At 44.1% G+C, this 16,657-nt stretch overlaps 1 protein-coding gene across 5 annotated transcripts in view; it reads right to left on the bottom strand.

Moving 5' to 3' along the window:
* Positions 1–16,657, bottom strand: part of LOC147454998 (phosphoglucosamine mutase family protein) — a 164,924-nt gene that overhangs the window by 100,317 nt on the left and 47,950 nt on the right. For all 5 annotated transcript variants that reach the window (XM_086516853.1, XM_086516852.1, XM_086516855.1 and 2 more), the window contains 5 exons: positions 2,828–2,880; positions 2,585–2,673; positions 2,193–2,420; positions 2,046–2,110; positions 1,910–1,970 (listed from right to left, as the gene is read on the bottom strand). In XM_086516853.1, the coding sequence (XP_086372979.1) occupies positions 1,910–1,970; positions 2,046–2,110; positions 2,193–2,420; positions 2,585–2,673; positions 2,828–2,880 (496 nt within the window). The remainder of the gene's footprint in view (positions 1–1,909; positions 1,971–2,045; positions 2,111–2,192; positions 2,421–2,584; positions 2,674–2,827; positions 2,881–16,657) is intronic.

Genomic DNA, 16,657 nt, shown 5'->3' on the forward strand with positions numbered 1-16,657 from the left:
CCCGTAGGCCCTCAGTCTCTCCATATGAACTAAGCTCAACCTCAAGTACTGCCCCATACAGTTTGTCCATTGTATGGCCAATCGTGATAGTCCTGTAATTCCCTGGCTCCAGGGTGTCTCCAAATTTGTGCATTGCCACAATGGTGTGCTCAGTCCACTCCTCTGGGAAGCCCTCCCCTATAACCCGCTTATATACATGTGCAATCAACGGGGCTATAGTAGCGGCTACATGAACGAGGTGCTCACTCTCTAATCCTGCATGATCTAAAGATCGGCGATGCTATAGGCAGTGGATGACTATCTCCGCTGTGAAGAAGGAGGAGCTCATGAGTACAGAACCAGAGGCTGGTATGGCACCTCATTGAGTCTCTCTGCATAATTGAGACTCTGCATAACCATGCCATACCTGTGGATCCTCAATAGGAGTCGTGGCTCTTAAAGGGGGTGCGCCATGTTAGTCCATGCTCACGAATAGTGGTATAGCTCTAGCTCCTGCGCCTCCTCGAAAGCTTAGTTGTCCGTACAGCGTGTCAACACAAACTGTAGGGGCATCCATACAACCATCTACATCATCAGTTTTTACGTAAAAGACTGAGTGTACATCTTGCTTTATTTAATTGTTTTTATACCCCTACGCCCGTGGGCCCCATCAGACAGGGTCCCATAAGTTTGTAGGAAGTTCTTTTAAGAATTACCCCACTAAGCGAGAATCAGTTAGTGAAAACTTCCTCTGTTGCTTATGCTCTTAGGGTTTAGGCCCCTCGATCGAGATCTGTAGGTCGACTAGGGTTGGGTCTCGAAAACCCCAACCCGCCAGGTCTTCAGTGGCTTGACATGTCAGCAGTTTGTGGCATCCCCCCTTCTTGAAAGAAGAGTAATCGTCCGCGATTACCGTATATCTACAAAACAACTCAAGTTAGGTCAAAAATTTATGGGGGTCATTCCAAGGGACAAACAGTTTTCTCATTTCATATTGGAGCTCTTGATATTCCGGCGTACCAAAATTAGCCATCACACCCAGACCGCGTTGATCTTGAACGGGTGTCTCGATGCACTAAAATTGCATACCCAGGCAATCTCACCCAATCATGAATATTCAGTGCTTGGCAAATCACATGCAATACAGACGCTCATATATGCATGTTACAAGACACAACGAGCAGTGCCGCTAAGCACTCCCCTGAGACAGACGGTCTGCGTTTATAAGCTACTCAACGACTACCTCGTCACTATCCCTGCAAATAACCTAAAAAGGTCCGTGCCATGAGCTGAGAAGACTGATGCTTGGAGGTTTCAAGCATACAACTAAACGCTCCCCAAACATCCCATCTGCGTCGTTTAGAGGTTTTCTAGCGTACAACAAAATGCTCCCCAAACATCCCGTCTACGTCGTTCCGAGGTTTTCAAGCATACAACAGAACGCTCCCCAAACATCTCGTTTGCGTCATTCCGAGGCTCGGACAATACCAAAACAGCACGTCAAACTATTGTAGAAATTGTAAAGCTTGAAAAGCGAGAAAGATTTCTTGTGAAATTTGGAAATGCCATCTTGCTCTGTCTGCTCTTTAGTAGGACCAGTATGCACACGACTGAAGCTCGGATACCACTGTAACGGGACGGCACCACGTGCCAACGGAAAAGGACAGACGAGACAACTGTAAACACTAGTCCATAGCCCCTTTCAAAGTCTCAAGCTCAATCTAGGGTCCCGCTATGGATAGTCATACCATTCTCCTCCCCCCAAATAGTAAAATAAAGCTCTCTCTATGTCTCTTTATCTCCATCAAGGGTAATATGAGGCAATATGAATTGAGTTGAGTACTCTCAAACAGCTCAGGCTTACTTATCTGAACTCTCATGTGCATTCAAACAACTTGCTTTCACAACAAATGCATATCTGTAATAATACCATCTGGCTCTAGAAATTGGCTTCCAGCAATTGAAGCACCTAGAGGTACGAGCACTTTCCCCTGTAAAACAAGGCAGAGCAGCTGTAAATTGTTCCTGGCAGTCACTGAACAATGATGAAGACAAAAGAAATGTACCGGAAAGAATCCTCCTGCTCCATTCCCTGCATCAACTATTATATGGAACCCTTCCAAAGGCCGTTCTGATAAATTTCCATATCATGAATTAACCTCTGATTCTGTAGAAATGCTGAAACAAGCTTTGGCATTCTCCCAGAAGCTTACCTAGACCTCCTGCCCCTTTTCGAACAGCCTCAACTAAGCTTAAAGCATACTCATCCATAAACGGGACTCTCTTAACAGAACCCCCTAAAGATGAGACCTGTCCATCATCTGTTGAGCTGACGTATATGTCAGCTGCTGTAGCCAAAATATTACTTATGTCGCCTTTTCCAAGACCACCACTGTCGGTGAAAAATTTGAAGCCATTGCGATTGTATGGAAGATGACTAGCTGTTCAGCCACAGGCACTAGATTAGTTAACGGTATTTTTTAGACACCACTCTACATGATTTAACAGCATCAAGTTCACAATACATAGATTAGAATACTTAACGCAGAGAAACTATGATGCAAGACCTCCACATAATTGTAGGACATGAGTAGATTTACAGCACCTGTTATCATGATTGAGCCATCCACAGGGCAGAACATGTCCTCCCTGTCCGTCACTGTGCTGTAAAACATTGCTGGAGTTGAAGCCAAACTGCATTCAGTTAAAACACCTCACTGAAATAAATGTGCAAATCAATTTTGACAGATGGCTTAGCTAATTTGCAATCTGTCTTCAGGTCACAAAAAGAACCTCAGCTTTGAGCGGTTATTGAAGGATGCAACCATATGAACATTCATGAGCCTACCCATAAAGAACAACCGCCAGTCCAGCTCTTGTTATTCCAAGTGCAACTGCTTCCTGTTAATTAGTCACAGAATGACAAATATTACTGTTTTTACTACTTACACACTAGAAGTTTATAATGTTGTAATACATGCAGAGTTTAATATGCTCCATGCTCATTTAAATCAATGGTCCAACATGTGTTGTGCTTTTTGCAGTGTTTATTTCCAGATAAATCCAACTAAAACGAAAGAGCCATATGTCACTGTCTTTTCTACCACCTATCTCCATACTAAAGACCAGGACTAGGCTAGGGAACCGACTATGCTGAGCTGGCTACTTGTACAAGCACTTTGGCAGGGAGGGACGAGTGATAGCCAGGTCATCAACGTGGTCTAGCGCCTGCCTCATTTGTCAACCTCCACTCATCTACAGGTCTACCTCAGCGGCTCACCACCTGGAGGAGATATTTTCATCAAATTGTATATGTGTCATGTGGGAGATATCATAATTATTTGTATCTGGTCTATCATGCAGTAAAGGTATCTGGTCTCTCATGCAGTAAAGTGTCCTTGGGTCCCGGTCACAGTGTCCCTAGCACTATCTCCATTGCAGAGCCGAGCCTCTACACACCCGTTATATCTTGATAGTTCTTGGTCTGGAGCTAAGCGTGCTGCAAAAGCCGTGGAGTTCCTAGAAGTTTGGATTTAGAGGAGAAAGATCTTGTCTTGGAATCTTCATATGTGAGGAACCAAGCACCTTATAGAGTGAGCATAGCTAAACAAGAAAAGATCATGAGCCACGTGAAAGACCTTATAGAGTGAGCATAGCTAAACAAGAAAAATTCATGAGCCACGTGCAAGACCTTTCGCAAAAGTGTTTGATCCAACAAAGTTCTTCACCCTTTTGTTCTCCAATGTTGCTTGTGTTGAAGAAAGGCGGATCTTGGAGAATGTGTATCAACTACAGGGCTGTTAACAAGATTACCATCAAGAACAGGTTCACAATACCCAAGGTCAATGATGTACTTGATAGATTACAAGTTTCTACTTGTTTTAGCAGATTCAGTCTTAAAAGTGGCTATCATCAAGTCAAAATAGCTCCTAGAGAAGTATACAAGACCTCGTTCAGAACATTCTTCGGATTTGAGTATTTGTTGATGACTTTTGGTCTCATGAATGTGTTAAGAGTTCAGATTCCCGTCCAGTGGTGGCTCCCATATCTTCGAGGAGCAGATTAGGGAGTGAGGGCTGTTTTGTGGTTGTGCCTGGCCATACCTCAGGTAGACATACCTTCTCCGTGGTGCATTCCACCGTATTGCTCACCCGATAGATTGGCTTGAGGCGGGACTCCTGTTCCTAGGGTATCTCGAGGTCAGACTCTGCAATTTTCCAATTAAATGTAGGCAATAGGTCCTTTCAATGACATATACGCATTTATTAGGATGTTTCACTATATTTCTAGGTCATGGGGTTTTTGGGTGCACCTATATATGCACACCCCTCCCCTTATATGCACACCCCTCCCCTTGTAGCTTTGGCATATCAGTGATTAGCAGAGCAACCAAAACTTGGGCCACACTCTCTCTCTAGCGTTTGTGTGCCAGTTCACCCTCTCTAGCGTTGTTCTCTCGCTAGCATTTTTCCTCTAGCTGGCGTTTTTCTCCAACGGTAGCTCTTTCTCTCTCTAGTTCTTCACTCTCTTTCTACTCTACCTTCCCCATTTGCAAAGTCTCTTGTAGTTCAGGCTACTAGTGCTCGTTTGGTAGGCAAGACGTTTTCGAGGAGATCTGTCACGATAGATTCGAGATCCATTGGTTGGCTGGTCCCAAGAGGAGGTTTGCTTGTATTGCAGATAAGATCATCTCCCGATTCACCCTTTCCCGTTGCACCTTTGACATGGTATCAGAGCCACAACAAGCTCTCTAGGCGGATTGGTGATCTGTGCGAGTATTTGGTGCTGAAATTTCACAACCATGACGGCAATCTTCGACTCTTACGAGCTTGGAGGTTTTGTCGACAGTAACTTTCAAAAGGCAAAGGATCCAGCAGGAGCAAAGCTATTGGAGCATGTCAATGCTCGAACCCGATTATTTATCATCCTCAACAGTACACCATCGGTCATCAATCACATCTGATTGATGAAGGACGTGAAGAAAATTTGGGATCGGCTTTCATCTTTATATCATCATCCCCGCCCTTTCCCTTTCAACTGCGACCCGCGGAGCCTTTTGCTATAGCATCATCTCCATCATTGACTTCATCAAAGCCTCCCTAGAGCTTGGTGCAATCCGTGGGCGAGGATGGGGATGGAGCAACAGCTTGAAATGGCCCTCCTGGCATAGGGACTTATTCTCCAATTTCACACTCGTCCCATTCATGCAAAGTATCCATTCTGCTTCTAGTGATGACCATACACTAAGTACTTGGGTTCTAGGGTACTTGGGATACTAATGAGTATTGGATCCTTGGTACCGCTTGCAATCTGGCTTAAGAAGGCTTTATCTCTTACCCAAGCTCAACTCTTTCCTACGGGTGCACCCCTTCGCGGCCTTGCGCTCACACCAAGGTTGCTTTTTCTCACTTCACGTCGATTGGCCTGCCGCAATGTGCAAGGTCCGCTCTCAATAAGTGGAATAGAGGGACCATGGGGAGGCTAGACAAGCCCTTCTTTTCCGGGTTACATGCCACTCTTCAAAAGCATAGATTAGAGAAATCGACACGCCCAAGTTTTCTTGGGTTATATGCGATCTCAAACAAGCAAAAAAATTATGTGGTTCTTTAAGGTCTTTTCTTAAGTGATGATACTGAACACTGCCAGAGAGCTCTGATACCAATGTTAGGTGTAGCGGAAGTGATTGAGGTGATAGTTCACGATGAGTGCCCAATACGTACACAAGGTTCCTTGCGGTAGATGCTTGGATCTAAGAGGCCCAGGGCTGAAATTTGAAACTGCTCGAGAGGCTGACTTGGATCTATGAACTCCTGATCAACTAATGTAAAACGCTGATGGGCTGAATACTTAATGATTGAAAATGGCTAACATTGGTGAGTCTGTTGGGATGCTGAGGGATCTGGCGATTTTAGGCTGAAAACGCTAGTTGATCTGATGTAGATAACGGTAGAGGGTGCAAAAACGCCAGGCCTACTAATGTGCTCAAGGTACTACTGCCCATGCACTAGGTACTAAACTTATGCTCTAATGCTGACCCAAGGGGTCTCTTACATATGTTTGCAAGGCTCGATCTGCCAATGCCAAATTATCCCCACGACTTCTAATTAGCTGGGCACTTAATAATAATATCAGTATTATTAATAAGAGTTGCTTCACATAATTATAAACTACCTAGGCCAGTTCTAAAGTACTAAATGCGACCACTCCCTATTGCCTACACCTAGCAGACACTAGAGGTGACCCTATGCAATCGAGGGTATGCAACTAACTAAAGTTCTTGGACATGCACGTCCTACGTACAGGCTCACAAAGGTGCCAGAACACTTCCTACGCTGTCCTAAACCCTAGCAGTAGAACTTAGAGCTTGTCTACATGCACAAAGGGTTAGATGTGCACGTGACAGTTATATCACCCGTAGTAAGTTTTGCTTGGATGGACTTATCGAGCTTGGTATGATACATTCCTAGTCGACCAGAAAAATGTTACGAGAAAAAAAGTTTCTAAAGCTCCTTGATCGAAGAAAATGAGAGCTTCTTCTCCCTTGACTAGGCCCCAAAGCACTACATAATTTGCCACAATTATCATGAGAGGGTCTTAACCATATCCACAATCATTCCAACAAGATCTTTTTTGCACTTACATTGCAGTTGTCGCTAGTGAGGATGTGGCGTGCCCAACTGGAAGGAAAATGGCAGAGAGAACAAGAAGAAACAAAAACCAGAAGAACTGAAGAAGTTGTCACCGAGGGGCCTAAAGAAGGGGATTAGAATTTTAAAATCCTAACCCTAACAACTTGAAGAACTTGCAGAGCACTAGCCGAGGGACCTAAACCCTAAAACACAAAAGCTGGACGTCTAGGCTGATTTTCGTATATTGTGCTGACATGCCACGTGGCACAGCTATATGGATTTCTGCAATTTGTGTTGCTGATTTGGCAGTTTATGTGCAAGGCTTTTGGGTGCAGTGCTTTTGAACCTGATGCTTTTGGGGCTTTGCTTTGGGCATCCCTTGTAAGTTCATAAGTGCCTAGAGGGCCATTGTTCGGAGAGCATCTGGATGCAAAGTCTCAGAGAGAGTTGGACCTTCGGAGGGTTGTACTTTGTGAAGAGCAATAATAAAGAAATACCGAAAGGGGTGCCAGTCTTTGGCGCCAGTGCATCTTGGCTCGGAGCTCCGTCGTGCCGTGTCGACTCTCTTCCTCTCTCTCCCTATTTATGTTCAGTGATTTTGCAGTTTCTGTTCGTGTGTTGCTATTGATTTCTCGCTTGGAGTGTCCAAGCCTCTAACAATGGTATCAGAGCTCACAACGATCCATCTTCTACATAGGATCCGATCCTTTCTATAGCACACATGGATTCTGGTGGAGAATCTGACAGAGACGACACCCCTCTTACCTTTGTACCTTGGTTTGCAAGGAGGTGAAGAAAAGTTCAATTCCATAGTGGGAACTGAAGAACCAACGGAGATTTTGGCAAATTTAGGGCGGGGCTTCTTGACCAAACGGAGTACAAACGTCAATTGCATGTTGACACATGCATGAAAAGATTGATCAAGTACTTCAAAGATCCGAAATATGTGAATCACCTGAAGAAGTACCCAATTGATGAGATTCGCTCGAGATGGAGGGACGCCGTTGATTCTCCTGTCAAAACGGTAAGGAAGCTGAAAGAAAAGCCGAGTGCAGAAAAGCGGAAATTGTACTCGCAGAAAGAGTTGGACAGAGCTCTTCCAAAGAAGATGAACCAGCTAAGGAAAGGCTTAAGGCACTCTCGGAGGAAGAGGAAATCGGTGGATTTACTTGGTTATTTGGGCTGGAATTTGACTTTCGAGGTGGTAAGCAAATCCAAGAAGCGTGTTCGTTTCAAGGACCACCCAGATTTTTCTTCATCTTCAAAGAGTTCCGACAGCTCGTTGTCCTCTAGTTCTAGAGAGGATGAGAGAAAGCGAAAGAGGCGGAAAAGAAAAGCAGATTTTTGCAAAAGTCTAGAAGGCATGGGAGGCCATCTAGCAGCTCAAAGGAGGAGAGCTCGTCCTTTTCTGACAGTGTACAAATGGACGAGAAGACCATGGAGTTCAAGGATGGGGGTCAAGAAGTCAAGTTTGACACATATTCAAGCTACCAGGACACCCATCGAGCCCTTGAGTTCATATAGAAGTTTGGCATCACCTTCTCGTGAGGTCGGTTCTCAGAACGCTCCAAGGTGTGAAGGGCGGCATCTTACTTGAAAGAAAATGCATAGACATGGTGGTCTACTCTATTGTTATGCAGAGAAGCACCTGAGAAGTGGATAAAATTCAAGAAAATTTTCAATTTTTCCTGGATAACGGAAGAACATGAAGAAGATGTCATCATGGCTTGGCATCATCTGAGAATGACTAAGAAAGATACGTTGAATGACTACTGGCAGAGGTTTTGGGATACCTATTTGTCAGCCTCCTTGTTTCGGAGGGTCACTTTGAGGGACCAGATTGAGTGGTTATGTTGTGGTTTGCCAAAAAAAAGATTCAACGGTATTGTCTGCAACAGAAGTCTGACTCTATTTATGGGACATGCCAAACAAGGTTTTGATATGCATGTTGGCTCATTGACTTATCCTACTGGCAAGCCAGTGTCCACCTCAACAGGGTAAAAGTCTTGCAGTGAAGACAAAGAATCAAGGGAACTAGATGAAAGTTCATCAAAGAATTCCAAAGAAGTAAGAAAACCGAATGATAGTGTCGCAAAGTGATGACGTGGCATGACCTAAAGGCCGGACTCTAGACAGAGAGGGGTCAAAACCCTAGTGAAAGATGCATAAGAAGTTTTACCAACTTTCAAGTTTTGTCGAGGGGCCTATTTTTAAAGGCCGGTTTTCCCAACTTATGGAAGCCTATTTGATGGGGCCCAAGGGGACACAAGAGATCAAAATAAAAGCAGGAGACCTACTTGCGTAAAGTCTGCTCACGTGGCACAACATACGGATTTTCACGATTTGTGGCAGATTGCTGACGTGGCACAACGTACGAACCCCCCGCGATTTGCAGCAGATTTTGCGACAACCTACAGCGCTAGCTTTCGGGGCAAGATACTTTTGGATTTGATGCTTTTCATGTATTGCTTTTGGCAAAGGTTATAAGAATTGTCAAGGCCTCTCTCCCGCAGATTATTGTGGGAGCACTGCTGAGAGAAGAGGACCCTCAGACATTGTACTGCATAATAATAAAGAAATATCGAAAAAGGGCCCAGTCTTTGGGGCCAGTCTCTTTGGGCGCGGAACTCCGCCGTGCCGTGTCGTCTCTCTTTCAGTTTTGTTCAATTCTTTCAATTTTCTCACGTGCGTTGCATTAGATCTTCGGCTTGGAGTGTCCAAGTCTATTATAGTGGTATCAAAGCTCAGACGATTCTTCTTCTACGAAGGATCCGATTCTTCTACTAGCAACTCGGACAAAATTCTTCCTCTAACTCCGATGACGAAGATAGAAAGAGACGGCAAAGGAGAAAGACTTAGAAACATAGCTATGGCAAGAAGAAGGCAAAGAAGAGCCGATCCCAAAAAGATCTCGACAGTATTTTGATGGTTCGGATGAGAATTCTTCCTCCTTTGAAAGTTCCGATTTTGATGAGCTGATGTTTTCAACCAAGAGGAAGTGTTGCTAAATTGGCTTTATCTGACATAAAAATAACTCTAAATGAATTATTGGATTTATAAGTGAGAGGGTTTTCTCGCTTGGAACACCAGGAAAAATAATTCTAAATGAATTATTGGAATTTTAAGTGAGAGGGTTTTTCTCACTGGAGACATCTCAGTACAGAGTATTCCTAGTGCGTCATTCAAAGTTATGAAGGGAGCACTGAGAACGGGAATATCTGTCAGGCCACCAAGAACGGATACTTCTGATGCGTCACATCGGATGGGTGATAGGGAGCATTGGAAAGAAGTATCCGACCATCCGGGAATGGACATCTGCGTCATAGGATGGGTGACATAGAGCATCGTGAAGGAGACTGTACCGTAAGTTTGGTAGAAAAGGACTAGGTGATGGGTATTCCTGATGCGTCACAAGGTGGGTGACGGGTGCATCGGAAAGGGGATATCCATAGTCAAGAGGAAATTGCGGACTGTGTTAGAATTGTGCACAAGGAAAAGCAAGCACTTGAATGAAGATGCGTTCAAAGGAAACTTTGAGGAAAACAGATGCTTTCTGAGAAAGCGGGATTGCTTTTGGGGAAAGCAGATGCTTTCCCGCGAGGAAGTCTATGTCTACATTGCAACTGTGCGTGTGATTGCATCCAGGGACGCCTGGGAAGTGCTGTGAAAGCATTGTTTTTAACTTATAAGGTTTTATTGAGTTTTTGGGCAGATTCAGACTATTTTTAAAATACATCAGCCGCCCATTTATAAGTGGGCAGCCATCTGATAAATAAGGTAACAGATTAGCCAGCGTTTTTTCTCTCTCTCTTTTTCTGGCAGAATAGCGAAATAAAAATTTGAAAAAAAAAAAAGGCCGCGATCTCTACGCGAGCAGCTATTCGTGTCTGTGGCTAGGAGCTATAAAAGCATCACATGCCCTCACTCAGAGGGGAGGATCAGTTTTTGCAAGAAGGAGATGTTGCTGCAGAGTTCACCCGCAAAGAAGACGTTTGCCGGTGATGCCCATGGCTGCCCCAAGTGTACCCGATGTCGCCAAGACTTAGTGCGCGAGTTCCCTCGCGAAGAAGTGCCTACGGAGCGTGTTTCCATCGCGACAAGCTGCTGTTTTTCTCTGTTTTCAGCCCATAAACGTCGTAGACGGGGCTGACTTACGAGAAGGAACCCGAGAACACACCTCTTTTGTGTGTAGGATTGGAAGAGAGGATTTTCTATGTAGAGATCTCTTCCGGGGAATTGCTTTTCGAGAACGGAGTTGCGTTTCGAGCATCGAGACTTTAAAGGTAACGATTTTCATGTTATGATCTCTAAGTATTTGATTGCAAGTGTACTTCCTCCTCGTGAGGGAGTAGGAGCAGAGGAAGGCATGAGCCTCTGCAGGAGAAAACCGCTCTGAGGAACTAGAGCCAGATCAGCCCAAGGGTTTCGTACCCGAGTTTGGGATGTAGATCCATGGATCGGAAAGATAATAGTCTCTCAAGTTGTGATCCAGAAGTTGGGATTCCCAAGTAAGGACTTCGTGTCCGGGAAAGCAGAGTTATTCTGCAGGAAGAGATCTCTAGGAACAAAGTCGGAAAAGAGTTGCAGGGATGCCATGCCCTGAGTCTGGAAGGTGAGATCAAGAGGCGAGAACCTTGATTCTCGAGGAATCGGAATAAGGAACGGAAGTTCCGTGGAATAGGGTTTTTCCCTAGGAATCACAAGTTGAGGCTTTCGAGAACCATCAAGTCTTATTCTAGAATGAACGTGGTAATACGTTCGTTTCAAGTGCTTGTATAGGCTTCTCCTCAGTAATAAAGATACTATTAGGGGGGGGGGGACCAGCCCATCTTCTGGTCCCCAGTACTGTGTCGATCTTCTCTCTCTCTCTCTCTCTCTCTCTCTCTCTCTCTCTCTCTCTCTCTCTCTCTCTCTCTCTCTATCCTCTGGCTTCAGTAATAAGTGATAAATCCTATTTATCCGAATGTATTTTATATTGTTATGCACTCCCGTTTGTGACAATGGTATCAGAGCATGGTCTCCTCTCTTTCTCTGTAAAGGAGGACGACTTTGGGAAGATACGGGAAGAAGCCATGACAAGCCAAGAGAGAAGTAAGCATGCGGAAACCTAAGTCCTGCAGGAAAAGCTCGCAGAGTTGGAAAAAAAAATTTCTCTCTGCAAGAAGTGGACACAAGGCTTGGGATTCTTTGAGAAGGCGACAAGAGCATGATGCTCAAGAACCTAGAGAATCCAAGGAGCGGAATTCTCAAGATCGTTCAGAACCTAGAAGATATCCATGAACATCAATCCAGAACCATAGCCATGAAATCCCGTCATCTCGGGAAGGGTATGAAGAAGGTCTCTAGACCTAGGAACACTACAGTCAAGTTTGATACTTTTGACGGAAGGGAAGATGTCCTGAAAGCTGCTGCTTTCATTCGACAATTTGAAGTTGCCTTTGCAAATGGAAATTTCTGAGAAGTGTCAAAGGTGAGGCGTGTGACCAAACACCTCAAGGAGGATTGCAAGTACTTGGTGGTATACCAAAGCTCTACAAGGAACTTACAACAATTGAAGGCTGAATTTTCCGACAAATTTTTTTTCCTCTACGCTTTGAGGAAGGCATTCAAGAAGATATGGATTGGTTTGCCCAATAGGAACACGAGTGAGTCAAAGCAAGTAGTGGTTCACTCTTGCCAAGGTAGCTCCACTCTCAACCCTCTCTGAGGGAGGAAAGACGAAGAAATTCAATAAAGGACTTTTGCCCGAATTTTGTAGACGCATCTGCAAAATACTTTGTAGCGGATGGTGGAGTCAGCAGTACAAGCTGAAAGTGTCCACCTCAGTGTACATAGAATCTAATCCCCACAGTGGGACGGGAACCATTGAACACAAAAAGTTTGGAGTAAGGGAATTCAATCTAACTCCTGAGTTCTTGAATAGAAGACCCTCTAACTTTAAGTGAGAGGGCAGGTTTTGATCAAAGTTACATCTTTGCGAAAATCATAAAGTGCATTGTGCTTGTTTGCTCTTTTGCACGTGGTATGGTTATATCTAACCGGGACTACTCACTCTCGAGTGTTTATGAGAGCAAGATCAAATTAAAACATTGTTTTCTGAGATGAATTGGTTTGCTTAACCATCCGGAAGGTCCATGATTGATCTGGTATCCGATAGTTCTCCAACAAATTATTTGCTATTGTGGGTAGGAAATTATGAAGGAACCATTCTGAGCTTTCAAGCAAAGAAAAGCTTTCATGAAGCTTGAGTACTCTTTAAGCCCACACCCCCTACCCGGTAAGGGAAGATATGGTAGTGCTTTTCGCACAAGTGAAGGAATACTCTCTTTACGAGGGAAGAAACAAGCGACGACTACGGCCTATGATCGAGGAATCCAAGGATTAAAATCCTAGTTTATTTGATGAGCGGGTTTTGCTCTAAGATTGATCCAAGGGATCGACAGGTTGAGCGTCTTAGCTCTAAGGATCTTACGAAGGGAAGGTAATTTCCCACGCTCACTGAAACTTATGTACACCTTTGGGTACATGGATAACACATGAAGATGCAGACCTATGCTAAGGTGGGTCATCTACCCATCGAATTTTTTTCTACTGAACGGAATGAGATGAACCAACTTCCTTTTTAGGATCTCGACGGGAGTTTGTTATACTCTCTTGAGCGCCTTTTTGCGCGCAAGGATATTCCGACACGAGAATCTCTATTTGAGATGTGTTCGGTAGAAGGTATTTGAGTTTCTCTATGGAGAAGAGGTTTTCTGATGGTCGTTGATACACTATGTGCCTTTACCATTAAAGTAGCAACTTTTGGTTACGGTATATGTTTCTCCATGAGCAGGTCAAGTAGCATTTACACGCTGCTGGAATAAATTCGAACTATTATGTTCGTAAGAATATAGTTCGCCAACCATTTCAAAATGGTAAGAATTACATATGAAAGAACATCCCTGAGAATCAAAGAGGGTTCGCTCTATTGTAAACCAGGTTTGAACGTACGTTCAGAAAATGCTATGGCTAAAATCCTATCTGCCTGAGATTTTGCAAGGCGTCATTGATGCTCGCAAGGTGAATCATTTTTTATGATTCTGTAAGGAAGAGACTGTAATGGGTGTCTGGAAAACACTGTTGGTGGTAATAACTCGCAGGAGGAAAAAGAAAGTGCCGCCGTGCACAAGGAATCTTCGGATTGAACCGTCAGCCTACGTTGAGCGACGGCCCGAAACAAGAACCTTCTTTAAGGTGATCGCAAATTGTGAAAGAAAGACATCGAGCTTAATTCTCTATGACTTGGGCATTCCCTATGTGGGAGGACACAAGAGGTTTAATACACTCTGAACTAACAGCGCACGATTATGCGCAAGGACAGATACCTAGATTGATTTCTAGGAAGATTATTCTTCTCGAATTTGAGAAGACGGAATCAAGTTAGCAGAGTCTCGGATAAGAAAACTTTGGATCAGAACAATTGGCCTACCCAAAGCAAAGGCCCGGAATAAGAACTTACTTTGGTAAGATGACACACTTTGTCTGCCACAGGAAGATTCACATGAGCTTAATGCTCTCAACATGCCCTATGCGGGAGGACACAAGAGGTTTAATATCCTCACGACTAATAGCGCAAGGTTATGCGCAAGGACATAGAACTAGATTGATTTCTAGGAGGATTATTCTTCTTGGAATTGAGAAGGTGGAATTGAGTTAACAGATTCTCGGATGAGGAAACTTCCAATCCGTTGGAAAGACGCGAATGACGAGTCCTTACATGGCTCGTAACTTTAATGAAAGGTGAAGGATATCCTCGAGGTACTAGAGGAAAGACATAAACCGGTAAGGTAAGTATTGAATTATTAAATTTTTGAATTTTTGTTTAATTTAGTTTTTAAGTTCTCTTTTGAGAAAAGACTAGCTCAAATCACCATTGAGCAAGATTTGGAATCTTTCCGGTTTCTCCCCGGCAGTTCAGTTGGACCTCTACAGTTGAGGACAACTGTTTATAAGTGAGAGGGATGTTGCTAAATTGGCTTTATCTGACATAAAAATAATTATAAATGAATTATTGGATTTATAAGTGAGAAGAAGAAGAAGAAGAAGAAGAGAATTTTAACGTCGTAGGAAACTATCCCAAGAGACCTTAAAGATCTATCAGACGAGGGGAGTTGAACTCAAGACCTGTTATTCAAGAGGGAAATGGTATAACCAATCTACCACACTTGGGTGATATAAAGGTTATACCATTTTCCTCTTTTTATTAGCCCCCCCCCCCCCTCCCCCCCCCAAACGCACGCACACACACACACACCCGAGAGGGTTTTCTCGCTTGGAACACCAGAAAAAATAATTCTAAATGAATTATTGGAATTTTAAGTGAGAGGGTTTTTCTCACTGGAGACATCCGAGTACAAAGTATTCCTAGTGCGTCATTCAAAGTAATGACGGGAGCACTGAGAACGCGAATATCTGTAAGGCCATCAGGAACGGGTACTTCTGATGCGTCACATCGGATGGGTGACAGGGAGCATCGGAAAGAAGTATCCGACCATCCGGGAACGGACATCTCTGATGCGTCATAGGATGGGTGACATAGAGCATCGTGAAGGAGACTGTACCGTAAGTTTGGTAGGAAAGGACTAGGTGATGGGTATTCCTGATGCGTCACAAGGTGGGTGACGGGTGCATCGAAAAGGGGATATCCATAGTCAAGAGGAAATTCCGAACTGTGTTAGAATTGTGTACAAGGAAAAGCAAGCACTTGAATGAAGACGGGTTCAGAGGAAACTTTGAGGAAAAACAGATGCTTTCTGAGAAAGCGGGATTGCTTTTCGAGAAAGCAGATGCTTTCCCGCGAGGAAGTCCATGTCTGCATTGCAACTGTGCGTGTGATTGCATCCAGGGACGCCTCGGAAGTGCTGTGAAAGCATTGTTTTTAACTTATAAGGTTTTATTGAGTTTTTGGGTAGATTCAGACTATTTTTAAAATACGTCGGCCGCCCATTTATAAGTGGACAGCCATCGGATAAATAAGGTAACAGATTAGCCAGCGTTTTTTCTCTCTTTTTTTGACAGAATAGCGAAATAAAAATTTGAAAAAAAACGTGTCTGTGGCTAGGAGCTATAAAAGCATCGCATGCCCTCACTCAGAGGGGAGGATCAGTTTTTGCAAGAAGGAGATGTTGCTGCAGAGTTCACCCGCAAAGAAGACGTTTGCCGGTGATGCCCATGGCTGCCCCAAGTGTACCCGATGTCGCCAAGACTCAGTGCGCGAGTTCCCTCGCGAAGAAGTGCCTACGGAATGTGTTTCCATCGTGACAAGCTGCTGTTTTTCTCTGTTTTCAGCCCATAAACGTCGTAGACGGGGCTGATTTACGAGAAGGAACCCGAGAACACGCCTCTTTTGTGTGTAGGATTGGAAGAGAGGATTTTCTATGTAGAGATCTCTTCCGGAGAATTGCTTTTCGAGAACCGAGTTGCGTTTCGAGCATCGAGACTTTAAAGGTAACGATTTTCATGTTATGATCTCTGAGTATTTGATTGCAGGTGTACTTCCTCCTCGTGAGGGAGTAGGAGCAGAGGAAGGCATGAGCGTGGGGCAAAGTACGAGATCAAGAAGCCGTCATCTTCTTCGACAGAGGAGCCAAGGCCAACGACAGCTCGACTAGGAATTACGCCAAAGGCAATGGGACCACCGAATGAGGCAATTATAGCGGCACCAATACGGGATGTTGCCATTACACCTGTCATAGGCAAACTTCAGTTGCATTGTCAGGGGTGTTTAGGGCATGAGGACTTTTACATCATGCCTTTGGAGGGGTGTGACATCCTTTTGGGAATCCCCAGGTTCCATAAGAACAATGTGGTGGTCAATTACAGGGCAATGAAAGCAACTTTGAAAACTAGGAAGAGTAGAGATATAATTCTTGATGTAAAATTAAAGGGAGATTCCGTTCCACTTGTATCAGCTTCGGCCATTTCCAAATTAATGAAATGCAGCCCGTTTGTTTACTCGATCTATTTACATGAGTTAGATAGCAAGAAAACGTCAAATTTGTCCAACC

The sequence above is a fragment of the Adiantum capillus-veneris genome, chromosome 7 (genome assembly GCF_014529385.1).
Source record: "Adiantum capillus-veneris isolate H3 chromosome 7, ASM1452938v2, whole genome shotgun sequence".
NCBI lineage: Eukaryota > Viridiplantae > Streptophyta > Polypodiopsida > Polypodiales > Pteridaceae > Adiantum > Adiantum capillus-veneris.